This window comes from Ammospiza caudacuta, chromosome 3, assembly GCF_027887145.1.
Source record: "Ammospiza caudacuta isolate bAmmCau1 chromosome 3, bAmmCau1.pri, whole genome shotgun sequence".
Lineage (NCBI taxonomy): Eukaryota > Metazoa > Chordata > Aves > Passeriformes > Passerellidae > Ammospiza > Ammospiza caudacuta.
In genome coordinates this window covers 93,933,690-93,960,872 of record NC_080595.1, presented here as the reverse complement: position 1 = coordinate 93,960,872, position 27,183 = coordinate 93,933,690, and the positions used below count along the sequence as shown (strand labels likewise).

At 42.0% G+C, this 27,183-nt stretch overlaps 1 protein-coding gene across 1 annotated transcript; it reads left to right on the top strand.

The window, feature by feature from the left end:
• Window positions 1-546: 546 nt before the first annotated feature.
• NT5E (5'-nucleotidase ecto) lies at window positions 547-26,346 on the top strand. The gene is made up of 9 exons (XM_058801929.1): window positions 547-870; window positions 5,411-5,633; window positions 11,073-11,261; window positions 15,709-15,906; window positions 17,329-17,480; window positions 20,682-20,794; window positions 21,592-21,737; window positions 23,245-23,445; window positions 25,016-26,346. Exons 1-9 carry the CDS (start codon window positions 547-549, stop codon window positions 25,171-25,173), a joined length of 1,704 nt encoding a protein of 567 aa, XP_058657912.1. The 3' UTR covers window positions 25,174-26,346.
• The last annotated feature ends 837 nt before the right edge of the window (window positions 26,347-27,183 follow it).

Here is a 27,183-nt window from a genome sequence, read left to right as displayed (position 1 = left end):
TAAGCATCTTTGGAGAAAGAGGAGGAGAGAGGCAAACATTTCCATGTGAAGGGTTGGAAACTCCTTTCAGCTTACTAAACATTCACCAAGGCTTCCTGTGAGCACTGGAGTTTGTCCTTTCCCTGCTGGGTGGATTTTCATTCCGTTTGACCTCCAGCAGCCGGCTGAAAGCCCTTCTCCAACCCGACAGCAGCTACCTTCGGGTCAAGGACACCGGTGGGACAGCGGGGACTGGGACGGGCGCAGGACACTGCCCGGAGCTCGGAGAGGACGGGCGGACAGCGGGAGAGCAGGAGGGGCACAGCGGGCAGCCCGGGCGGCCGCGCCGAGCGCTCCCCGCTCACGCCCCGCGGGCGCGGCGCACCTGCGGCGGGCGGGCAGCCCGTGCCTGGCGGCGGGGCGGTCACGCCGGAGCTGCCCGGGGCGGCGCGCAGCCTGCGCGGTGTCTCGGCACGCTCGCCCGCTCCCCGCCCCAAAGCCGCGCCGCTGCCCAGCCCCGCTCCCGGCGCGGCCAGCCCGAGCGCGGAGCGGCGGAGCCCCCGCGGGATGGCGGGGCTGTGTCTCTGGCTGTGCCTGTGCCTGTGCACGGCGGCGGCGGCGGCGGAGCTGCGGCTGACCCTGCTGCACACCAACGACGTGCACGGGCGGGTGGAGGCGCAGGGCGAGGGCCCGCGGCGCTGCGCGGCCGGAGCGCCGGGATGCTTCGGCGGCGTGGCGCGGAGAGCGGCGCGGGTGGCGGCGGAGCGGGCCGCGCACCGCAACGTGCTGCTGCTGGACGCCGGGGACCAGTACCAGGGCACCGTGTGGTTCTCCCGCTTCAAGGGTCGGGAGGCGGTCCACTTCATGAACCTCCTGCGCTACGATGCCATGGTAAAGCGGGCCGGGGGACGGCGAGAGGCGCGGTGGGGTCTTCCCCTCCTTCTCTCCCCTTGGCTGCTGGGTCTATTCCTGCCTTTCCTCGCCCGATGCCGGTTTTTCGCATTGCCGCCTCCTCTAGTGCGTAAAGTTGAATCAGAAAAGGCTGTAGGTAATGCTAAAATCGTGGCCAAAGGCAGGTAGGAGGCAGGCGAGGAGAAGGGAAGTGATCTGGTAATGGGTAATGGGCTCCCGGCCGAATTAAGTCGAGAGCTGGCAGCCCCGCGGGCAGCCAGGAACCGGGAGATGGTGGCAAGGCTACCCAGAGTGATGCAATGGAACTCTCCTTGGCAGATGTGGGCAAGGGGCTGGACAGGCTCTGTTGGAGAGGGGTTGGCAAGCCATGGAATGACCCCAGCAAAAGCCAGGCAAAGTCTGGTCTGAGACAAGGGAGTTAACTCTACCTGAGGCTCGAGCCTGTCCTGCTTCGATCCTGCGGGAGGGCACAGGTGGCATAGGTTGGCAGTGCTATTTCAAAGGGTGGAGGTTTTTAATTTTCATCAATCCCGCCCTGCTTGTGTCCAGTGCCCTCAGAGCTGTGGTATATAAGGGGTATATAAGGGGCTGTGTACAAACAGCCCAGGGATCACAACAGTGCCTTAGTGAGGAAGGTCTCTGAGGCTGTGCTAACCACGCACCTTTACTCTGCCTCTTTTGGTCATGCAAGTGCTGAGAGGAAGGCAGAATTCGTGGCTGAGGTTGGGGGATGTCACTCCATGTCCTTAAGTCTTTTGTCGCAGGGCAGTGGCTTATTTTGCTTGTGTACAATCCCGGAAAGGAGAGAGATTAAAGTCATGTTTGAGCATGACTGCTGTTGTGAGAGTGACTGGAACTTTATTTTATCCCATCTGTCAGCTTGAGGGGAAAATCTTCTGGGCATATCACATTCTCTGTCTTCATCTTTTTTGCTTTGTCTGGAAAGGACGGTGCTTTCATTTGCAGGTGAAAATGGCTTCACCTGTGTATTCCCTCTGCCTCAGGACAGCTGTGGAAGGGAAAGTCATGCCCCAGTGCACTTTCTTAGGCTAAGCACCAGACAGACAGGTCTGTGAGTGATACTGCTCCCTGTTCACGTGCCCTAGTGAACGGTTTTTTAATTGTGAAACATTAACAGGATCTTTCCTCCCAATGGTGATGGAGAGTGTGTACATTCAGCACTTATCCTCACTGAGAGCTGGAGAGCATCTTGGGATTCTGCAGTGCAAGAAATAGCTTGAGGTGTTTTTTCCTACTTTCTTCATAAAGCTTTCTGCTGTCTGTCATTTTTCAGTCTTGTGCTTGCTGGTATAACTGGTTCATGGGCAGCCTGCGAGCCTGTACAGTTCCTGATTTTATCACAAGAAGAAATTTTTTCAGGCAGTGTTGAAGTACTGTTCAGTTTTTAAAAAGTTATGTAGGAACAATCTGGATTTGGAGATACCATGAGTTTTTTCATCAGAATAAGCTTTAAAAAATAAACCCACCCCATACCAGATATCCAGATGTGAATGCCTTAGGCGAAGTAGCCAACCACTTGTTCTCTGTGGAGGACCAGTATTCTATTACAATTTAAATAGAAGGTGACAGGATAGGTGCTAAACGTTGTGTAGCTTTTCAGTCCTTCTCTGCTGCCAAAGACCCTGAGGAATAGATGCCCAGTGTCGGGCAGTGCTGCAGCATCTGTTTCTATTCTTCTCTCTGTGGACTGTGGGGTCCGTGCAGTGGGGATGGTGGCTGGGTGGGGGCACAGGGAGCAGGGCAAGAGCCGCACTGAGAAGGGTGAGATAGTGCTTCTTCTTCAAACAGAATTTGGGAAACCACATCCCTGACAGTAGGGGTGGGGATTACTGAAAGTTTAGAAGTGGGTTACAGGACTAGGATTACAAACAGGGTGAAGGAGGGAGCATGAGTCATTAAAGTTGTTACAGGATGCGGGCAGGAGCCATAGGAGGATTTAGGACAGCCTGGAAGCATTAGAGGTTTTCTCCACAAATAGGAGAAATTTCCTTTTTTGAGTTTCTTTTTCTTATTTATACCTGTTATCACCTCCAAACTGTTTTCTCCTGTTTAATTTCCTCCCAAAAAATTTCATAAAACCAGCTTTTTTTTTCTGGTGTAATTAAGATCCAATATAAATTCCTCAAAGGCAGTAATTGGAAAGGTGATACAAGTCTACTAGCTTTACTTTTAAGTTTCATCCTTCTGTTAATTTGTATCCTGATTTTTGAAATATTTTTAGACTTGCTGCTTGTGAAAAACAGGATTATATAATCACATGTTGTGTGCCTGAATATTTCTGTTTATTCCCCCTTGTGACTTGCGCTTATGCTGGCCAAAAGATTCAGATTTGGTTAAGGGATATTGCACAGGTGCAGAGTCCCAGGAGCTCTGAGTGTAAGGGCAGTTAGTTAGAATATAGCAATCCAAAATGGTCCACATCTTCCTCCTCAGAGAAGGAGTAGCATCAAAAGTAAAACCATATTTTAGCCATCAGTGATTTCTCATCAACAACTTAGTAACCACCTGCACCACAGGAAAAGTTTTGATTAAAGCTAGTGTCCTAATGGATGTGAAATAATCCAAATGCAAGACAACAAAGCCAAGAGAAACAATCTTTCCTAACTGGTTGGTTGGGTTAGAATTCTGGGATTTTTTCCTCCAACAAGCTGGTGGCAGTTATAGCCCATTCAATTTCTTAATTCATTTGCAACCTTTTTTTTTTTGTTGGGGTTTAATTGCATATTTATGAGAAACAAAGGGCATGTGCACTAGCCAAAAGGAAAGAGCTTTTTACCATTCCAATAGACTCTACCAGTCCATAGATAGCTTTTCAGAACATCCAGACAACATCAAGATTAATGGGTTTTTTTCTCTCTCTATTAGTATTTTTTTATGGCAAATTAGATTGCAATTAGAATACAGTTAGAAATGGAACATAGTTGGAGTGCACTGTGTTTTCCCAAGTGAGGATTTTTTTAAAGATAGTTCTTGGTTCTTTTGGAAAAGTGCTGCAGCAGCACACAAACAATTTGGCTCCTTCCCAGGGGTGTGAGCAGTGTTCTCACCAGTGTCAGCAGGAACAGCTGATTTCCAATGCAAGTTACTGCTGATATCCTGAAATTTCCACCGAGCCGTTGACTAACTGCCTGTGAGGATAAAAGGAGCCGGGAATCTTTATTTGCCCAAGAGAAAAACACTGCCAACCAATTGACTGAAATATTGAGCTCCCAGACCTGTGGTGGTTTAAGGTGCTCCTTGGTTTGGAACATGATCAGGGTTCATACAGCCAATTCCAGAATAAAAACTGGGGCAAGCACAGCTGGGTGTGTGGGCTGTTTAAGTAGAACAGAATGGTACATAAGCCACCTGAGATGATGAATGCAGCTTTACCCATTTAATTTCAGAATGAAATTTTAGAACACTTTTGCCTGGAAGAGTTGGCCCATTGGCTTTGGTACCTCTTATGTGCTTTCGTCCAGCTGCAACCTGAAACCTCATATAGATTTATTATTTACCAGGTTATACAATTGTAGTGTTTCTGTGGCTACATATTTTCCTTGCCTAACACCTAAACATGCTACAAAGTCCTGGCATGTATTGTGCTTCTGCAAAATGCCATCTATGGAGGTTTTGCTGGCTTATCACTAAACTTGCAGGCATGAGCATGTGGCAAATTAGGCTGAGTATGAAAAAGGGGTAGGTAGGGGAAATTTTCCTTGAGGTAAGTCCCTTTCCAAAACAAACAGTCTCATCTGGATGGTATTGCCTTGCTAATAAATAAACAGGACTGCTCGTTTTGTGTGGCAGTCTCAACATTTCACGTGTTAAGTGCACACTCACGTGTGTGTACACACATCCACTGTGAGTTGGCTCTGGGGACTCTTCCTGACTGATAAACATTACATCTTCCATAGGCAAGTAATGATATTGATGGAGGATAGGAAATGATATTTTCTTGTTGCATGGTAAAGCACAAAAGAACCTTTACTAAGTGCGACGTAAGTATGTTTTAAAAATTGTAGTCCAAGCAAAAAGCTCTTAAAATGCAATTTTTATTTAAAGAACATGCTATATATCAATGACAATATTTGTTTTCTTCAGTATTTAAACAATGTATTTTCCATACACAAAATATGTTTTCCTTTGTGGTTATTGTTAATCCTCATTTTTAGAGCTACAGGATGTAAAATGAATGGGTTTTGATCTGATACACTGTCACAAACAGATAGGTTTTGGATTTTGAAATCTGTATCATGTATCTGTATCACATCATCTGTATTTCACATCTGAATCCATGTAAGAGAGTCTGAAAAACAAAAACCTACATCTAAAAAGAAAAACAACCCAACCACTTCTGTGTTCACGAGAAACAGGAATGTGTTGGTTTAGAAAAGTTAGGATTTTCTTTCATAGAACATAGACTTTATTTTCTCAAACATACCATGTAAATAATTATGAGACAATTTACACCAAATATTTGAGGTAGGGTCTCATATTTTCTTCTTGCTTTTTGCAGGCTTTGGGTAACCATGAGTTTGATGAAGGTGTGAGTGGATTACTGGATCCTCTTCTTAAAAATGCAAATTTTACAGTCCTGAGTGCTAATATTAAAGGGAAAACTCCATTAGCAAACGAAATGATGAAATATGTTCATCCTTTTAAAATAGTTCATTTTGACTCAGAGTCAGTTGGAATTGTTGGCTACACTACAAAGGAAACTTCTTTTCTTTCCCAGCCAGGTATGTTTTCTTTAGTATGTAAGTTTTTGTCCTTTGTTACTATTTTGCTCTTTGCCTACTTTTTTAAATCCAAAGATGAATGTTTGCAGCAGAAAAGTAGGAAGCCTGTTGTTTTATCAGAATTTACTTGTATTACTCAGCTTTGCCTGATTTTTAACCATAAAAAGTCTTGCTAACATTAAAACCCTCTTTTATACAGACCTGGACCGTATCTGTGAATATCAGAAAGTCACTGAGATTGCAGGAGAGCTCAGGGGTTGTTGGGATTCTTATTCTTGCTTGGGTTTTTAAAGTTATATTCCATGATATTTTACAGTTATTAATCCATTTAAATGAAAGTTAAAGGCATGAATACAGCTTGTCTCTAGCATGAAGTGTGACATTTCTCTGTGTGTTGAAATTTTGTCCTTGGATGCCTCCATGCCCAAAACCAAGAAGAGGTTCCTACTTGTTTATGAAGCAAAAGTTGCCCAAGATGTTTTTAGCCTCTCAAAATATTTGCAGAAATTTGACTACAGAAGAAACACCCATCCAGCTTTTACCACAATTGCTTCATTCATGAGGAAGAAGACTTCTCAATTTCTGACTATTTTTTCCAGCTTTTTAGGGGGTTTGGTTTGATGAGGGTTTTGTTTGGGTTTGGTTTTTTTGCTAAAATAAAATGGTCTACTGGAATTAGAAACACATTTAAATCAGCTGTTGGAGATATGAGTCACTGCCCGCTCAGAGTTCAGCCTACATGTAACAAAAACCAGAGTTTCTTCCCTGGGTTTTGCAGTTAGGGATACTCTTAGCACTGCTTTGAAGCACTTTCGCATTGAAAAGGGACTTCATACTATTATTTCATGTTATTATTTCTCTTTCTATTGCTTAGTAATACAGAAATAGTGCATTGTTTTCCTGGAAAAAAGGAATATTATATTCTAATATATTCTAATACTTTGAGGAAGTATTAGAATATAAAACTCTTCCTTCTGTGGTTTTTAATTCCAATGCTGTATGTTTAACCTGTCAAGAAATGGACATCTGAGGTCTGAACAGACTTATTGATCTCACTTCTATTTTTTTAATGATGTGGTTTTGGGTTCCTGTCTTTTTGTCTCCCCACAAAAAAAGAAAATGAATCTGTTTTTTGTGAAGGCAATAGAATTTCACCTGTGCCTGAGGGCATGAGGGTGGATATCATCAGATGTCATGCTAGGTTTGAATAATGACAGCCAATATTGTCTTCTGTTAGGGAGTAATAAAATCTGCTGCTGCTTTTCTTCCAAACACCCGTGTCAGGGCAGTGAGATCATCAAAGTAACCATCTTGCAAATAAATACACTAGGTGAAAATCCAGATAGTGCTGGAATTATTCTATGAAGGATTTGAATATAATTCCAATAACATTCAGACATCATAACCAATGCCTCAGTATGCTGAGATACTGTAAGAGACCACAGCTAGATGAAAAAGCAGTGGTAAAAAGGAAATCCTGTTAGCTCCATTGAAGGAGCTGAAGCATCCTTACGGAAGTATATCCCACAGTGTAACTGAGCAGAGGAAGGCAGAGGAAAATTTAACAGCAACATTTATAGTGATCAGAGTTTTTCTAGTTTTCTTCTTTGCCTTTTTGGTGTGTGGAGGAATATTTAGAAGCTTTGAAAATGTGAACTCAGGACACATTAATACACTCCAGTGACTATATCTTGCCCGTGACCTAGCAATCCTTTAGACTGGTGAAATCGTGGCAGACATCAGGCTAAATAATTATCAATCTAATTCCTTATATTCAACTGATAAGGGACCTTGCTAATTTTAAATTCAGCACCTTGCTTATCTCTACACATTTCTTCCAGATGATTCCGTTTTCTCTGCCTCTGTGTGCTTTGGCATACTCTACACTCTTAGGGCATTCTCAAGGCAAACAGGAAGCTTGAGAATGCTGAAACATGAATTCCTACATTACTGCCTTCTGTGGAAGTATTTTGTGAGTGTGATTTCTTCTATTGTTAAATCTCCATAACTTCCACCCAGCTATGAAATTATAACTTAGTCTGCTTAAAAAAAGGTTATCAAAATACTTGAACAGAATATAAAGTCCTTAAATCTCAGTGTTTGCACTGAAAGGGACCAACTAATCTCTGCTGAAGGTACTGTTAATGCCACTGTTTGGAAACCATAGGGATTGGAAACACATTTATAGATTATAGCCACCTGGCAGTTTTTCTGGAGTTCTCTGTTTTGCCATGTACAGCTATCTCAGCTGAGTGCCCAGCAGGTTTTTCCATGTCCTGAAAGAGTAGCTCATAACTTGGCACACAGACACAGTTACCTGTGTATTTACTTTCTAGTATTTGATGGTTCCAGCCTACTTGCTTTAGTTCTGTAATGTTGTTTGGTCCACTGTATTTTTGTATAAGGTGTAAATGCAAACCTACTTACTCTGTAGTAACCTTACAGGCAGCAAAATATTTACTTAAACTATCAACTTGGAAGAGTTTTCAAAAATGGAATTTTAAATTGCATTTATTCCACTTTATTTTGACTGTCATGCATAATATTTTTAACAGGCAGACGGTTCTTCTCCCTTGTTCAGTTGTAACAGTTTAGCTGTTTTTTCTGAAACTCTACCTCACCTAAAAAGAGGATGCCAAATCAGCTTAAAACTTTGAAAGAGAAGTGGAATATTGACATGAGCAATAAGTTAGTAATTTTGATTCTGATTGTTTTGAAAAATGCCCAGATGAGTGCTAAGCAGTATGCTGCTTTTTGCCTGGTTTCTTGGAGAATTGAACATTGTGTAATTGCTCTTACAGTCCCCCACTGTAAAACTTTCAAACCTGCTGGCCCATTTCATCTCAACTACTCCGGTGACCAGGATGCAGAGCTGTGTGCAGTGCCATGGCTAGGCCATGGAGAAGGGGTGAAAGAAGCCCCTGCAGCCCCAGGCAGAATTCCCTTTCTGAGGGCAAGGCAGACAACAAGGACATCGGTGGGTGGGTGCGTTGGCAGTGGGATGCCCCACCCGAGCTCTGGTGTCTGTCTGTCCTGACAGGACAGTCCTGGGAGAGGGATGGGCTTACCTGCATGGGATGGGCCTTGTTCTTCCCCTCATGATGCGACTGGGTCAGTTTGTTTTGATACCTTTCCTCTACAACTGCCTGAAAGAAGGGTGTAGCAAGGTGGGGAACAGTGTCCTTCTCCTAAGTAACAAGTGACAGAGGAAATGCCCTCAAAGCTTTTCCAGGGGAGATTTACGTTGGATTTTTGGAAAAAATTCTTCTTGGAAAGGGTTTTCAAACACTGGAACAGACTACCCAGGGAAGTGCTGGAGTCACCATCCCTGGAGGTGTGGATGTGGCACTCAGGAACACAGTTTAGTGGTGGAATTGGCAGTGCTGGATTAATGGTTGGACTCTATGATCTTAGAGGCATTTTCCAGCCTAAAGAATTCTATGATTCTGTGGGTTGAAGACTAATAATAGCATGTCTTCAATGCAGAAGACTCATTTGTAGGCTGCAATGGCGTAGAGGCATAACAGAGCCGGTGCTGTTGGGGACAGTTTTTTGTCAGGGACCACCTGGCTACTGGCCATGGCACAAGTTAGCCCACAGGCACCTGCATGCTGGCACAGCTTGTCAGTGGCCTGTTCCTGCTCTCTGTTTGAAGAGCTCAGGTCTCTTTGCAGAACTGGTCCCCACACCAGTGGGGTGCAGCTGGTCCATGGTGGAGGGAGGAGTACGTGAGGAGCCTGAGCTCAGGGATCAGTTCTTGCACTTCCCTTTCTGCCAGCTGCTCTGCATCAGGCCCAGCTGCTGTCGATGCAAGGATGTGCAAAGAGGGGCCAGTGGCTTCCTTCATCCTGGAGAAGAAGGCTAAGAGGGAACCAAACACAGTCTTCCACTGGTGTAAGGGGATTTTTTAGAGAAGACAGGGACAGAGATTTCCCAGAAGGGAAGAGAAAGGACAAGAAACAATGGGCTCAAGCAGTAACAGAGGGAATTATGGTGGGACTTAAGGAAAAAATTTGTCATGGTAAGCATGGTTAAGCCATTAAACATGTTGCTTAGAGAGACTGGAATTTCAGCCAGCTCAGACTAGACCCTGAGCATCCTCATTTGGCTTTCAGTTCCTGCTTTGATGGGTTTTGGACTACATGGCTCCTGGAGGTCTCTTCCAACCTCAATTAACTTCTGACTCTTTGATTCTGAGAAGAGGTCCACAGGAAGAAAATGTGGGGATGCACTGCACAATTCACTCTGCAATGTGCAGTACAAAGATTCCCTCGGGCACTAACAGAACTATTGAATGGGTGTGGTGCTGAACCAACTTATGTAAGCCTCTTTTATCTCTTCCATTGTAGCAGCTTCCTCCTCATTTCCTGAAACATTTTGCAGTGGATTGTGGATTTGTTTCCCTCCTCCCTTTGTTATGAAATAATGTAAATCTTCCTACTTTAAAGGCATTTTTCAAAATTATTTGATCAAAAAATTCTGCAGGAAGGAGAGGAATTAGGTAGAAGAGGAATTGGTAGAAAAGCCACTTGGTTGTCTTCACCAGAAAGTCGAAGTTGAACCTGTCCTTAAGCTTTACTCTTAAAGCTTTGTCAGGGAAATTATCCTCTTACATAGGAAGTCCTTTAGTGCAACCCAAACCACTGTGCCCAGGATAAAAACGCCTGTCATTCTAGTGTTCATGTAACTGCTTGTCGCATTAGAGTAATTTCAACAGGCACAGAAAACTTGCAGAAGGACTGTTGGTTTCCCAACATCCTTGTCCGGAAAAGGTCTCCCCTTTTCAGACTTTCCGTTCCTTATGCTGTTGTTTCAGGATGGTAGCTCAGACGTGTGCTGTGCTGTACTGGTATTACTGAGTCTGGTTCACATTAGGTGAGAGTATTTGTATCAAAAGGCAATTCAGAGCTTAATGGAGGACTTTGAAGAAGCTGCTTTTTAAAGCCTTGAGGAGGGGGGATAAAGGAAAGAACAAGATGAGCATGCAGTAAAAAGGGAGATTTAATTTGGGAAAAGATAGATGATCTCCAAGAAATACCGTTGGGGAAGAATAAAAACTTTGTGATAGAATACAAGTGTTTATATGCAAACATTTCAGTTTCCTTTCCCTAGTATAAATAATAAAAGTCATTCAATTTTTGATCCTACCATTGATGCCACTGAATTTTTTTACAGAGTTATAACTTTTTTTAATCTAGGCAAGTACATACAGCTTGTTGCAGAAATGTTGTATTAGTCTAAGCACACAGGTGCTCCTGAGAGGCTGAAAAACATTGGGTCAGATCAAGAGCTTGAACCAGCTAAGGATATTTGAATGACACTGCCATTCAAAATTCTTTTAATTATACAAACTAATATCTGATGTCAACTACTTTATTTCAAAGTAGCAATTAAGGTACTTTGTAAGTAAATTCTTTCCATTTATTTTCTTTTTTTAAGGGGATGATGTAACCTTTGAAGATGAAATTGAAGCATTGCAACTGCAAGTGAATAAACTCACTGCTATGGGAGTGAACAAAATAATTGCACTAGGACATTCTGGTTTTACTGTGGACAAAAATATTGCTCAAAAAGTAAAAGGAGTGGATGTTGTGATTGGAGGACATACAAACACATTTCTCTATACAGGTATTTTACTTCTTACTAAAATGTTGCTTCTGAAGCTGAGCTGAAACTTTTTTTAAACTTGGAGAACTTTCACTAATGTAGTTTACTGCTGGCTGCACTCAGCCAGGTTCATAGCTGGTACATGTCCATAACTTCCATGGAAGAAACCAGTTCAAAACAGCCTGTGCACACCAAGTACCACAACTCACTGAGAGCTTCCATAATGCTGTGGATGGTCAAGGTGACCTATGCAAAGTGGGGAAGAGGAACAAAGGTAGTAATACCTGTAAATTACTGCTAAACATACCATAATTTAAGCTCACATCTATAAAAGAATAAATTGGTTGTCTACTTTTAAACATGCATGTGACTTAGTCAGAAAAATCAATCATAGAAGACTTCAAAACTGCTATGGTGTTGATTTTCTCTATAATCTGATTCTATATTCATAGGTCTTCATTTGGTCTGACATTAAAATACCTTCCCCAAGTTTCATCTGTTTTTTTCAATACCTCTTTTATTCTTCTTTATTCTTCTTTTCTCTAAAGGCAGATGTCATTCTAGAGATAAACATTGCTAATCTATTTTCTCCTGCAGTAGTGCTACTTTAGGCAACATCTACCATCAGCAACTTCCCCAATGCTGTTACCTTCCCCAGAGTGTAAGGACACAAGTCAAAGAGAGGCTGTTTTGTTGTTCTGTTTGATTGAAGTTTTAAAATCCTTTAAATTTAACAGAAGCTTTAATAACTGGTTGAGACTATAATGGGAATTTTCTGTAATTTTTAGAAAAGTTTCCTATGTGCCCTAGTCACAGGGATAACATTATGTACGCTACCCTAGGAACCTGACCACTTAAAAGGTTTGCACTATCATCCTCTCCTCTCCCTATTCATCTCCTCTCTTTCTCATGCCCTTTTTTTCTTATCTGCACTCTCACCTTTTGTTATCTCACTTGTTAAAAAGAAACAACTGCATGCCACAGTTGCACACTGAGCAGATCAGAACATCTCTTGAATTTGGCCTCAGGGAATAACTTTGATGACTAATCTGGAGGCACAAAGCATTTACACACCTACCTACAAGTCAGAGCTCACAAACACTTTGCATGGCGGTGCAGCAGAGAAGTAGCCAAAGTGGAACAAAAAGCAGAATGGAACATCCCAATACCATGTGTCTAAGAGTGACCAAGGGGGATGGTTGAGGGTACTGGATGAGCCTGTGGAGACACTTCACTCAGATCTGCCCATGTTTCCCACCAGTCTGCAGCTCAGGGACTCCCCAAGATAGAAATTATATTTTGATATTTGCTGGCTCCATCTCCTCCTGACCACCTTCAAGTTCCACAGCTGCCTGTAGCAGGGCCTTCCAACACTGACCTGCCCAAGCCACAGAGATCTTGGTCTTGTCTTGGGATGCAGCATGCAATTTTACTGAATTATTTTTGAGATGGGAAAAATAAGGATGGATTCCGTATCCAGAGTGTGCATTCCTTGTGGATTTACACAGTAGAATCCATATTCTTTTGCACTGTGTTGTGCAAAATGTCTGTAGAGTGTGCTGTGTTGGCCAATGCCTGTAGAGATTTTGTGCCTCATCGTGGTAGCCACAGTAGTCAAAATACCTTTGTGGGTGTGATCCAAAGAGGTGCCACATGTCACAATTTGGAACCATGATGTGAAGCGCTGCAGGAGCTGAGATATCTGAGCTCATATCTTGTCTAGATCTGCAGGAGTTTGCAAGCACACCTCTAGTCATCCCAGGGAGTAGCCTGCTCTGATCAGACTGGATTATGTCAAGCTGTTCCAGCCCTCCCCCTTTGTGGCTGTCCAAGATTCACAGTGCCAGAGAGAGCACACTGCAGGAGACTCTGCGGCCTTCAGGTTAAAAATCTCAGCTAGGAATGAGTTCTGGTCCCTTTTCCAAGGGCTCAACTCTTTTGATGAAACAAAACTCTCTTAATACTTTTATTAATACTGGCAAGGTGAGAAAAATAATATCTGGGGGAGATACACCAAAAGTATCTATTTAGTCTAAACATGATTTTTGACAGAATGTGGTCTGAGCATATAATTTTTATCCCAAGTGCTGTGAAACACATGCTCACCCGTTCAGGAGCATCCTGAGTGCATTTGTGAACCATGCCCTGCTGAGTCAAAGCCACCAGTCAGCATTCCCAGAGAAACAGCCACATCTGTGGAGGTGATTGCACTGCAGAGTAAAACATCTGATTCGAAACATCTTTCTGCATGTCTCAAGCTGCTTATATTAAGCTTATAAGCTCTCATTTAAATCAAGAGGTGTAATCAATAAGTGTCAGCAGAATCTGGGTGAATGTTCCAGCTCAGTCTAAGTGGGGATGTATGAGCTGTTCATCCTGTTCTGTCATGGAAGTTTAGAGACATACTGCCCATGGAGGCATTTCCACAGAGAAATCTTAATGTAAGGGTTTCATCTTGGACTAGTCCAACCTGTCTCTAAGATATTTGCCAATCTCCAGTTTATCCACAAGTTATAAGGCAAATATTGTCCTGACTTGTTCAGGCGTTTGGTTTGTAGAACTGATTCAACCAGCAGTGGTAGTTTTGGGTTAGAGCAGTTGAATTTCTGGTTTTCATCAGAACAGATGTTATGAAAATGTAGTGTGTTGGCTAAAACAGGGTTAGAAATAGATAAGTGTTACATGTTCTTCAGTCACCCAGTATGAATTTGTGCATTTGTAATGAAGCAGCGTCTCATGCCTTGACTGAGCATGAATTCTAGTGCTGCTGGGGTAAGATGCACTGAATAGTCTTTGCATTTCAGAAGGAACATATCTATCTTACAAAGGAAAGATGTCATAGTGCTAATTAATCCTGAAAAGAAGCATCAGAATCAGAAAGTATTTTGTTAGAAAACAAGAAATGAGTAAGACTCTGGACAAGCCGTTAACTACACACAGATGATATAAACTATAATAATGCCTAGAAAGAATATCTTTCTAATGCTGTGTTCATTTGAGGACTAAAGAAGGACAAGAAATCAAAACTTATTCCTTTTTCAGTTCAGAAAACCCCAAAGCCACTTTTGTGTGCATAAATCCTGGAGAGTCCTCATTAGTTACAGGATTTCTTAATTTTTTCCCTAAATAAACAAATAGTTCAGTGGCACTCCAAGGAACCAACTCCGTTGGCCTGGCTGAAAGTAGAAAATCTAGTTCTGTGGTAAGTTTGGTTCAGTTTGTTGCAGCTCCCCTCCCTGGAGAAATAGGAGGGATTAGAGAGGAATATGAATTGTACTGGAGTTCTAGCAGGAATATTTATCATGCTGCTTATCCTAGGATTTGATATTAAGTAAACAAAGGTAAATGGAAGGAAACAAGTTGTTCTGTGAGCAGTGGAAGTGAAGAGGCTGCATTCGTCTGGATCCACCTCCTCTGCACCTGCTCCCCCTGCCCCTGCCTTGCCAGCAGCCCTGAGCTCACCAACACACGGGTGGGAAATGCCACCACCTTTGGGACAAGAGTCAGCAGCAGGCTCTGAGGGAGCTCTGTCACACAGCACGTGATGGCTCTTGGAGCTACCCAGCCTTGGTCTGACAGTGGGGCAGAAATAATGACAGGAATAACAGCAGGGAGAGATACTACTCAGATAATGTTGTCAATACTCAGATAATGTCAAGGAGACACGGAGAAGCCTGGTACCCTTGAGGCAAGAGCTGTGCTGTGCAGTTCCGGTTTTCTTTGCCACTTTCTGCCCTGTGTGGCTTCTAAATCCTGTGGCAAATTGAGCTCTCTCTTTTTCTCTGCCAGTGCCTTCCCTTAATCTGTTTCCAAGTCCTATCCCTAGTCATCTTTCAGAATTTGCAGGTTGATAGGAATTTTGAATCCATGACCACACAACTTTAATGCTAATGAAGGTTGATTTTGCAGACGGTTTACAGGCTGTCTGAAATTTTGGAGGCTGTTTGGTATAGTGAAAAAAACTCAGCTGGCTCTATGTACAAATTCACAGAACTGTTTATAGGTATTTTGTCTGCTTATTAGCAGTAAAATGCATTAGACTTTTTCAGACCAAGAAGTCTGATGTATGATTTACTCTGATTCTTACTTTCTGCCTGATGCAGAATAATGTGATGTGAAGGCTCAATAGTAAACTTTTTGTCCAGTGGCTGGTATGTTTGCATTACTGAGGGGTTCAGATTGCAATAATTGGAATGAAAAGTTGCTTTGTTGCTGTTGTGATGTGATGTCATGGCGGAGTGTGCAGTCATAACTTCAAAAAACACCGTGGTAATTATTTGAGTACATGTCCTGAAAGCAACACTGTCTCTTATGAGATAACTGAACGATCAAATGTCTGCTTGACAGCCATGGCTGTTTCTATCCTGGCTGGGTTTGTTAAGGCTGAGAAACATTTGAAATGTCACTGTAGTAACTCCTTGAAGGTCACATGAGCTGAAGAGCCGCTTTTCATGCTTGTTCTGTGCAGGCACCCCACCCTCCACTGAACTGCCAGCTGGCCCCTATCCATTCATGGTTGACTCAGATGATGGGAGGAAGGTGCCAGTTGTACAAGCTTATGCTTATGGAAAATATCTTGGTTACTTGAATGTTACATTTGACAAGAAAGGAAATGTAGTTGAAGCAGTTGGAAACCCCATTCTGCTGGACAGCAGCTTTCCTGAAGGTATGTGGACTAGGCATTTGAGTTTGCCTACAGCACTCCGCTACAATTCGAGTCTTGTCATGTTAAATACAATGTCTGAATAAGAATTCAGCTTTCTTTCTGAGCTTGCCCATTCTCTTCTGTGAAGGGTTCAGCCTGTGTAACAGTTGAATATGCATGCATTCAGAGTGTGTTTTTATCTATTTAAAATCCCTGAAAGTCCTTTTGTAAGAGTTCAGGTGATACAATACCCTACCACTTTGTAGGACCTGTTTTAGCTAGTCCTGTAATTGTGATTTAAAAGATTATGAGGACTAATTTACAGTTTTGCCACAGGCTGGGTTCTTCAGAGCAGAGTTTAGAGCAATATGGAAAGTGGAAATGTTCCAGGAAAAACTTGAACTATCCTGCCAAGTGCTCTGCCAAAGTGCAAATACAATACAAAACTGCATACAAACCCATGAGTTCTTGTATGCAGTTTTAACTCTGAAACATTTAAAGAAGTGGGATGAGGAGAATCTCTCTGTCGCTTTTTGTTTGTAACTCCATCTGAGCTCTGTTAAGTGTTTTTTTTTGTCAGCTCTGCAATTACCCAGGGCTGGTTTTCTAATCTGTTTCTTCTCCTGTGTTTTTTGTATGAAGTTCTGAGCTTTTATCAGACTTTCTGGGTTCTACCTGAGTATTTGTAAAACAAATAGTTTAAAAATTATTTGTTCATAGATATTGACTGTATTTTTCTCACTACCTAATAATGTAGTGAGATGATGTAATGAAACTGTACATTCTCCCCCTGAAGTCAGTAAAACTTAAAATTCAGATACACTGATGGCAAAATTTCATAGATGTTGTTCTTGCTGACAGGTGTGAGCAAATGGATTAAAAACTAGTAGCTGATATAAAATAGTTGTAACATCTGTCTGCATATATAAGTATCTTTGGTTTCTTTCTGAAAGAATTAAATTTTCACCTAAGAGACAGATGTGCATAAAGAATTAATTTCTTCAAAATGTTTATTCCCTGATATTGATATTTGAGCCATTTTTCCTTTTAGTACAACATTAAAGGGAGGAAATTACAAACAGCAAAAAAAAATTTGCATCAAAGACCAATCTCACTTGTATTTTTAAAATTCTCTCACCTGTCAAGATAGGTACTAGAAACCCCATCAGTCAGAGGTTAGAACAGGACTGGGAAAAAGTACAGAGGAGGTAACCTTGCTGTGGCACAGGACTGGATTATTCCCTTGATTGTCCTGTCCTGCCTTCTCCCCTTACAGGCTTTTTTTGAAGTGAATGTAGTTGCCATGTTGCTTGAGAAGTTTTTGGGGAAAGTGCAACCTTTTAGAATCTTGAACCTTTTCTTTTCCTAAGTTTGTATTCACTGAAGTGTCATTAATATGGGATATGTATGATGCATATTTTACACTTTTATATTACTTTACAGATGAGCACATTAAGGAAGAAGTGGAAAAATGGAGAGAAAACCTGGGGAATTATTCTGAAGAGATTGGAAAAACTAGTGTTTACCTGAATGGTACAAGCCAAGCGTGCCGTTTCCAAGAATGTAACATGGGCAATTTGCTTTGTGATGCTGTGGTAAGATGTTTTCACCACTACTGGTGGCAATTACATCTAAGGGTTACTCCAGAGCTATCCAGATCCAAACTATCAGCACATGGGCTCTGTGCCTGCTTTCCTACAGTGCAATATCCAGAGTGTCCCTAGAAAGACCTGGCAGAAGCGAGGCTGGAAGGAATGCTGCTGCAGAGAGTCAGCAGCAGTTTATTCTTTGTGCACAGCCTCACAGAGAGAACAGCTTTTTCACAGATGCCTTTGAGGGATGCACTTTCAAGGGACGTGGCAGTCTGATCTAAGGGCCCAGCAAGGAGGAGAGCTCAGCTCCCCTGCCCCTCTCCTGCTGCTGGCCCCTGCTCACAGCACTCACCCTCTGTCCTCTCATTACTCACTGGGCTTTGCTGTCACTTCATGGCACTGGCACAGAAAACAAATCTGGGTAATCTTCTGTCAAGCTGCTGACAAGAATTGTCCCCCTGAAGAGCCCCAAAGGTGCCAGCTGAAGCAAGGAGGGGGTGGGAGAGGCCATGAACCCAGCTGGGCACAGAACACCCCAGCCCAGAAGGAGCCACCAGCCCCTGCTGTGTTCTGACAGGCTCTGCTGGGCTTTAACAGTCACATAATTCCAGAAAAGTCTTTTTACAAGAGGTCACTTCCAGTTTTTAAACTTCCTGAGTTTGACTGTTTTACTGCCCTGCAGCAACATCATTTCATTTAAGTGTTTCAGGGAAAAACATTCACTAATGTAACTGTTTCCAGAAAATTAACTTTCCCATAAAGGGAAAGTTAAGGGACAGTTAATAATCATGACTTAGGTATATGTTCCCAAAGCTATTTATCTAGTCCATGGTATTGCTCTTATTATAGTCCTCAAAATAATTCTCTGGTTCAAGAGCTGGTTTTCAAATCAGACTAACATTTGGGAATTCTGCATACAGTTCTAGAATTGGAGCATCTTGCTTTTTTAATTCTGCTAGATTTTTTAATATCTTTATTTGCAAAAATGTGAACAAATGCTTTGGCACTTTTCAAACTTAAAGAAAGTAACCCTGCAATCTTTCAGAAGTTTGTAGATTTTCTTGCAATACATTTTTTCTTAGGAGATCAAATTCTATTTTAGTTCAATCAATGTCCCTAGACAATCACCTGCAGTCATCAGCAGATAGATAGATTTCTCTTCATGTTGCCTTGCCAGTTCTGTACTTGCTTTCCTGTCTGCTGACAAGTGGTCAGAGGTATAAAGGAAAAAAATAGATCTGCCTGTTCCATAAGCTTTAATATTTAGAGCTGTCCTGAGAAATGGAGAGATTGAGAATTGCAGAAGATTGAAGGTTTGTGCTGGGTCAAAACAGAGATCCATTTAGTTCAGTGATGCATCTCAACCAGTAACCCAAAATCTCAGAATAGAAAGGTTGACAGGCCTAGATGGCATTTTACAAAGGACTTTAAAGGGACCCAGAGGTGAAAAGACTGTGAAATTGGTAACAGCACTGTGTGAGCTCCTCTTTTAAGCTGCCTCAGCTCAGGGCTGGGAAGTTGCAATCCTTTGATTAAGAGTTACAAACCTAAGCATGACTCTGGCCTCAGGGCATGACTTTGATGACTAAGCTGGAGGCACAAAGCATTTACACAGCTGCAAGTCAGAGGTCACAAACACTTCACAAGGGGTGCAGCAGAGAAGTGACCCACCTGGAACACATGACAGGACCATTCATCCCTAAGTTTTGTCTCCAAAAATGACAGAGTGAGGATGATAGGGGAAGAGCATACTCCTGGACAAGCCTGTGGAGCTGCTGTGCTCAGATCTGCCTGTGTCCCCCACCAGCTTGCAGCTCAGGCATTCCCAAGGCAGAAGAGGTCTCTTGACATTTCCTGGCTCAACTGGAACGTGTGAGGAGAGCAAGAAACAGCAACAGGGAGAGAGGGAGGGAAAAGGGGAGGGAGACAGTGGGGATTAGCTCCCGCAAAGTGGCTCCACTGGTCTTTGCCTGCCTCCAGCCTTCCCAGCAGCTGGTGGCAGGGTGTTCCACTATGGACCTGCACATCCTGCAGAGACCTTGCTCTTGTCAGTGCCTAGCTTGCTGCTGCCCACTGCCTGCATAACTGCTGGGGGTCAAGAGGTCCTTGCTCTGGAACTAGCTTCCTATCCACCATCACATCAGTCAAGAAGATTTTATAGCCTTCTTGAATACTTCCTTCCATGATCTCTACCTGGTCAGATAATCCAAGTCTACATCATCTGCATCATCATTCTACATTCAGAAGTTTTGCGTGTCTTTGGCCATCCTCGTCACCCCTCTCTGAATCTTTTAGATTTTTTATCATTCTTGAAATGAGAAAAGACACAAATTCCTACCCAGCCTCCACATGCCCTTCTTCATTTCATAGGCTTCTGTCATGTGCTTCCTGTATTTCTCTCTGTAAAACCAAAGAGTTATGGCCATAGTCACTCCTGTATGGAAAGCAGTCCATCCTGTTATCCTAGGTCATTTCAGCCTTTCCCCATTCTACTCAGTTATTTCTGAGGATTAACAGTGGAGACTTATCATCCTGATGCAACTGGGCAAATATCTGCCTTCATTTTCTTTACTATTAAGGATGCCACATGCAAATATTATCCCGTCCTTGCGTTTTGTCAGGGCCTCGCCACTGAGCTGCTGGGGACCCATTGCTGTGCAGAGTAGACTTTCTAATCTAGTATTCCTGTTCTTCCACTGTTCTACTACACCTTTCTAGTTACCCAAGACCATTCCAAATACTAAAAACCAACCACAGAGGAGCTGAAAAAATTTAATTTCTGGCAAAATGATTAATTAATGCTTTCCCTAAGAGATTTTAATGAACAACAGTATTTAAGGTCCTCTTCACTTCTCAGTTCCCCAAATATGCTTGAATCATTTGTCTTTATCACAGTCAATAAAATAAAAAAATTACTTTTCCTTTGTTCATCTGGCCTGCCTTGACCATGCCATAGACACACAGACTAGGGCAGAGCCTGAGAGTTCATTACAGTAAAGGGCAAATATTTTTCATGTTAAGAATTTTAAAAAGCAAAATAGTTACTTGGGTTTTTTAGCAACTAAGTATTTTACAACAGGGCTGAAGATAATGAGAAAAAAGTCAAAACCTTTGTTTTTTTCAATCTCAGATTGTACTTGGTGTAAATTTCCAGAGGCTATAGTAAGTGAAGATAAAATCTGTTTAAACATTTTCCTTTGGTAGCTTTATGAGAATGTCAGGCGTCCGGATCAGAAGACCTGGAACCACGTTTCAATGTGCATCCTGAACGGAGGTGGGATTCGGTCACCCATTGATGAGCAGAGCACTAACGGTAGGTTAAATTACCAGCTGAATGGCAACTTCATCAGAGGAGGAAGGAATCAAGTTATGTCAGCCTGAACACAGTAATAGGTATGGGCTTGTTCTGATGGGCTTTGCACAGTGTTAGGTGTGATTTCTCAAATGGTTGTCCATCATTTGAGCACAACTGCACTCAGGCTGACATTGACAGAAGTCTCTAGCATTGTTTGTGCACAATGCTTTTTACAATTTCCCTCTCTCCTTGCTGCCTTGGAACAAAGGAAGGTCTCCTGCTGTACAGGGTCATCTGGTATGGTCGCTGTAGTCTGCTGTAGAGTAAGTAAATTCTGGGGGTTCTGAATGCTAAGGTTTAGTTTTTATTTTCCTGATACCACATAAACAAAATGTGAAAATAAACAGCTTTCTCAGTTCAGCTAAATCTTTCTGTAGGACTATGTGAATAAATCTTAACTGGAAAAAGTGCCTGATGTAGTATAAATAGCTGTATTTCATCCTAGATTGGTGCTTTGTCATGTATTTTAGTAGCTCTGTTTAATAGCAATACATGCAGTTACACCAAACTCTGATTTATTGGTCTTGATACTTGCTGGACAATAAAAGATACAGGTTCTTTGGGATCCTGCAAAAAATATGTGAGTCTCACTCCTACAAGCCCTCATTTTCTTAAACTGTATTTGCCATGTTCCTTGTCAAAAACAATCCTAAAATAATTCTGTAAACAGGAAAAAGAAACACACACACACCCCAACAATAACAAAAAAAAAAAAAAAAACAAAGAAAGAAGTGAACAAAGTGTCTTTCCCCCAGGTAGCATTACTGTGGAAGATTTGCTGTCTGTTCTGCCATTTGGAGGTCGTTTTGATATGGTGACATTAAAAGGCTCCACAGTGAAAGAAGCTTTTGAGCACAGTGTGAGGAGATATGGAAAAGGAAGTGGAGAGCTGCTGCAGGTTGGAGGTATATTTTCTTCTTTCCTCTTCTCAGTTTTCCAAAACAGCCATCCCTCCTGTTGGCCTTTTTACATCTGGAAGACTTTTTATAAGAATGGAATGTCAAGCTGGCCATACATCCTCACCCTGTGCCTCCCACATGCCAGCCAGCAGCCACTCTTTATCCCATGTGTGTTTAATTGAGCCACTGCAGCACACAGCCCATCGCTGCTCCCTTCAGCAGAGACAGTGCTCCTGAGCTTCCAAACCCATAATGGCATCAGTTTAACACTGCAATTAACCAGGGGAAAATAGAATTTAGTGTAGCTGTAGCACAGAAATAGCTACAACTCCAGTTTTTAGTTCCTAACTGGCAGCCTACCTGAAATGCCAAACTGGATAGCTGTGCTGAATTTCAGTTTATCAAAATCACTTTGTGCAATTTTCTAATGACTGATGACAGTTTTAGAGTTTGTCCAACTGGGCTATGGAATTGCTCCAGTGAATTTCTAAACATTTTATGGATGAACAGTTAATATAAAAAAGCTACTCAAATCTTCAATTGCAGCTATCTATATGTTTATCCAGATGTGTATTAGCCTACAGTCATGTTTATTCCTGGTCTCTCTGTGATTTAGTGCAGATTTTATTGTTTAGTTAGCAGAAGAGCTGAACTTTAGGGCAGGGGTTGATGCATTGGTTCCCTCCCTCCAAGCCTGTCATCCCATACACCCTGACAATGTGATCCCTCACACGCCACAGACAGTGTCTCACACTTTCATCAGTTCTTAGGTACCTCTAAGGTGAAACAGGAACAAGCTCTGCTTGCTGCCTCTCCACAGAAAAAGAAGAAAACCAGTAGCTCTGGAAAGGGTTCAGGAGGAAGATGCAGAGCAGGAAGAGTGCTGGGATTGGAAGAGCCTCAGTGCTTTGAAGGACCTTTAGTGGCTTCCTCATCTGCAGGTTCTTGGCAGGGCTGTTCTGGGGGCCTGGCTCTCCCCTGGCCCTGATCAAGGCAGGCTCACAGTGAGAAATGTTGCCTCTCCTGCAGTGAGGAGACACTGCCTCGTGTACAGCCCTGGTCTAGCTTTCCTTTTTCAGGACACTGCCTATTATCCAGAATAGCTACCAAGTTAGGCTGGCTGGCCTTGAAAAAAGTAATTTCAGCCAACAGGCCAGGGAAACGAGAAAGCATGTGACTACAGAAATAAGGGAAGGTATTTTTATCTTGCAGTACTCCAATCCCATGACCAGTAATTTCCTTTTGTGGAGTAGAGATGAGAACAGACATCAGATAAGTAAATGAGGTGGGACAGTGCTCCAGCAATTCTTATTTCTCTGGAATGTTCTTGCATAGAAGTTGAGTAAGTGTGCAAAGGACACAGGGCATTAAGTGGTGCAATTCAGAACAATACAACTCTCGGTCACAGAAAGTAATGCAAAGATCCAGCTGAAGATGAGGGAGAATGCTGCTTCTGGCCCTGTGTGTTCAACATGCCCTGCACTAAGTGGCATTCCAATGTGTATTTTTGTAGGCATCCACGTGGTCTATGATCTCTCCAGAGCCCCAGGAAGCAGAGTTGTTAGCTTGGAAGTGCTTTGCACAGCGTGCCGAGTCCCAGCCTATGTCCCGCTCCAGATGGATGAAATATACAACGTGACTCTGCCATCCTATATGTTATTTGGAGGAGATGGCTACAGCATGCTGAAAGACAAAAATCTGGGATACAGTAAAGGTAAGGGGGATACAGTCCAGGTAAGTATGGGCTCTAACAGGGTAGCAGGCAAACAACTCACAAAAATGAAAAGATCTTTCTACAGTATAAACCTCAGACTTTTTGCCTATACTCCATGATTAAACTTGCTTCTACCCTGACAGCTCTGGCTTGCTAGATTTGGTTGCAGGCAGCAACTCTATTCTTTTTTGGTTAAAACCACAAAAGTTTCAAAGAGAAACATTATCAATTCAGCAGTGCTCAGAAAGCAGTCCTGAGGTTGTGGTAAACCAGAAAAGCAGCAAAGAACAAGTAGAGTACATCTTACACTGCCTTGCACTTGTACTCATTACTGAAAGATGCTATTTTCTACAGACCTTAAATTTCCACTGTATAGAATTATTTAGAAAGACAGAATCATCACCTACACTGATAAACAACATGCAGCTCAGGTGAACAACATAGGGTGGGGGGAAAGATGCCAACCTGCTCGAAGGGAATTTTGGCCCAGCCAAAACCAGGGAGCCCTGGGAGCTCTGCAGGCAGCAGAAGGCAGGGTGCCACAGACACCACACCACAGAGGTGGAACAGAGGTGTTTTATAACACCAGCTTAAGGTCCTCTCAAGCTGCATGCAAAGTGTTAGAATGTCTCTGTTTGTAAAATTGGTATCGTCCATCCTTTAAGATGAAGGGAAACTTGAAAAAAATTGAGATTAAAATCCATTATTTCTGAAAACACAAAAGAGGTGTAGTGCTGTATTTTTAAAAAAATGTCTCATAGGAGCCCATCTACATTTTTGCAGAACTTATATTTTTTATATTCTGCTTGTGCATGGTGAAAGCATGCTTTTACCTCAAAAATTTTCCTTCTGGATCTTTGTCACAGGCTAATTTTTTTTTTTCTACAGGTGTTTAAAGTTGATTCTCATAGGTACAATTGGTGTTTTAAATTGAGTTCAACAAAATTTGATTTAAAACATCAGCCCTACTCATGAGACTAAGATCATTAGGAATAATGAAAGGCAACAACCTGTAAGGTTCTGGTAAAGTCTTTCACTACAACAGAAGGGTAAAACTGTAATTATTCTTAAGTTGGAAGGTTAAGAGCTTGGATCAGAAGGGGCTCATTGCATGGTTGGCATCAGTGACTGAAAGGGTCTCGCACTGTAAAAACCCATGTAATACTTTGTGCTTGTGTGCACACAAGCAGTGCCAAGACTAAAAACTTCTCCTAAAAAAAGTAAATTTGAAGAAGTATAACCAATAGCTTTGCCAGGTCTACAGCCCTATACCCCAAACAGGTGGGAGACTATCTCAATCTACCTGAACTGGAAAATACCATTGTAACAAATTCAAAACAAAACAAGCCAAACAAAACAAAAATAATTTGTGTGTTTGTTTGTTTGTAAAATACAAGTTGCTACCACAAATTCTGCCTACAAACCACCACAGGTGATGTGTGCTGATTCAAAATGGCAAAGCATAGAAAACAATTTGATTCTTGAGCTAAAACTGGAATGTAGGCAAGTTCTTACATTTTGGTTAAGAGCTTGGCAGATGCAGAGAACAGTTTTTTGTTTGTTTCTTTAGGTGAACCTGACGTTGAGGTTGTTTCGCGCTACCTCCAGAGAATGAAGAGAGTTTACCCAGCAGTTGAAGGTCGAATAAAATTTTCTTCTGGAAGTCTTATTGAAGCTAGTCTGACCCTGATCTCTGTACTGTTGACTGTAACATTCTTGCACACTTGAGTTTTTGTCTGGAGGAATACAGGAGGAGAGATGATGCTGAGGAAGCTGTAAGAGACCTGTTCTCTTCTGTTACACCTTACAATGAATGAGCAGTGAGGTTGCTGCATGTCAGCACTGGGCAGCCCCCTGCCTTGTCTTTAACCTGGTGGCGCCACTGGAGCACTGTGTGCAGGGTAAGGGGGCACAATCCACAACTTCGCTTGGTCAGAATCAGCAGGTACCTGAAACTGAGGTCTCAAAAGCAAAGTTCCAGTGAATACTTACTGCTCAATCATAAAACAGTGACAAACTGAAATGGTGTATTATAAATTGTCAAATTCTTTTAGCTGCTTTAGACAGTGAGTTAAGAACCTGAACCCAGACATAAACAAGATTATAGAAATGGATTTTTTATAGATATATATTCCTTTCTTTGGTCTCCACTCAGGGTTAAGGTATTCAATCTAATATCTCTATTTTGCTTCCAGTCATATTTATCATACCTACATGAATACCTGAAAGAGCTGGATTAAACTTGGTGCCATTAAAATCATGAAGTCTATTTAATATGCAGTTTTAACAAGTTTTTCTTTTACTACTGAAAAAGAATTATCCCACTTTTATTTTCCATTAATAAAGGATGTAATGAAAGCTTGACTTGATTTTGACCAATTTTAACAAATTGAGTATTCTTCACTCTTAAGTATGACCTGTTTGGGGACTGTATCGAGAGTGAGAACACAATCTGTGACTGTACTTCATATAATATGCTCACTTTTAAACCTCTTCCAAAGAACAAACCACAGGACTGCTGCCTGTTACTCTGTATTAGCAACATTCCAAGAAAATGTCAGATACAGGCATTGACTCCTGCAGCACTTTTGGCATCCTTAGGAAATAGTCAGGTAATGGGGCTTTTTACAGCATAACCTGACTTTATGATAACTGTGATTATATCTCTTCTATGGGAAGGCTGTGTTTAAAAAAATAGTTGTAAGAGACAGGCTAGTAAGTATGAAATCATATTAAATGCTAAATGTACATTGCTGATGCTTTATCAAGAAATGATTGCTTATAAACAAGGGTGAAAATATCATTATTTTTCTAAGATTACTGGGCATTTTGACATCAACATGTTTGGGTTGTTTAATGCTGTTTTAAACGGATTGTTTTGAATAAACCTGCTATGTTTTCCTGAAAAGCTCAACAGGCTTTTTTTCAACACTGAAGCTACTTGCCTCTTCCATCCATTGCAGCTGTAGATTTCAAGAAGGTGCATTAAGATAAACATTCAGGATGCTGGTATTTAAAGACCCCATTCACTTCCACATCCATTCAAGGGCTGTGCCTGAAAGGCTCTGGTCCCCAGAGCTGTATTAGGTGTCTAAGGGGTGTACAACAGGGAGACAAATGACAACTGACCTTGTCACACTGCCAGTTGTGCCCTGGCATTGATGATTGTCACTTTGACTCCCTAGGTTGTTAATTCACAGAATGGCCTTCCCTCATCAACATCAAATTAGTAACAGAGAGGGCACTGACAGACAGAGCTGTACCTGCACACTGATTTTGAGAGTGGCAACAACTGCTCTGGCACAGCCAGAAAGGAGAAAAATAACACTCTCACCTTCCTTTGACAAACAGAAGGAAAAGGTCTGCAACAGTAGTACAGATGAGTTATACTGACAAAGAACACCAATGCTGCATTAAATTGGTGAGTTTGTAGAAAAGGAGAAAATATGTGTTTGAAAAGAAAAATTAAGGAATGCCAATTAAAGCATCTCTGTATTGTTCTGCGAGTAAAACTTGTTATAAAGCCAAACATAAAAGTCCTTTTTAAAATGTCTTTTATAAAGGCTGGGCCAACAAATTAAGACTTACAGAGAAAAATCTTCCACACATTTTTGTATGAATGAACTTTTATAAAATGCTGTGAACAGACTCACATCCTCTTTTCTAAGCCCGTAAAGAGGATGTCAGAAAAAACCCACAAAGCCAGACAAGAAACTGCAAAAAAATTTCTTTTCACAT

Bases quoted from the DNA above. Each gene is read 5' to 3' on its own strand.
- NT5E (XM_058801929.1), top strand. From the start codon at position 547: ATGGCGGGGCTGTGTCTCTGGCTGTGCCTGTGCCTGTGCACGGCGGCG. The intron at 5,634-11,072 runs GTATGTTTTCTT...TCTTTTTTTAAG, and splicing joins TTCTTTTCTTTCCCAGCCAG to GGGATGATGTAACCTTTGAA. The intron at 15,907-17,328 runs GTATGTGGACTA...ATTACTTTACAG, and splicing joins GGACAGCAGCTTTCCTGAAG to ATGAGCACATTAAGGAAGAA.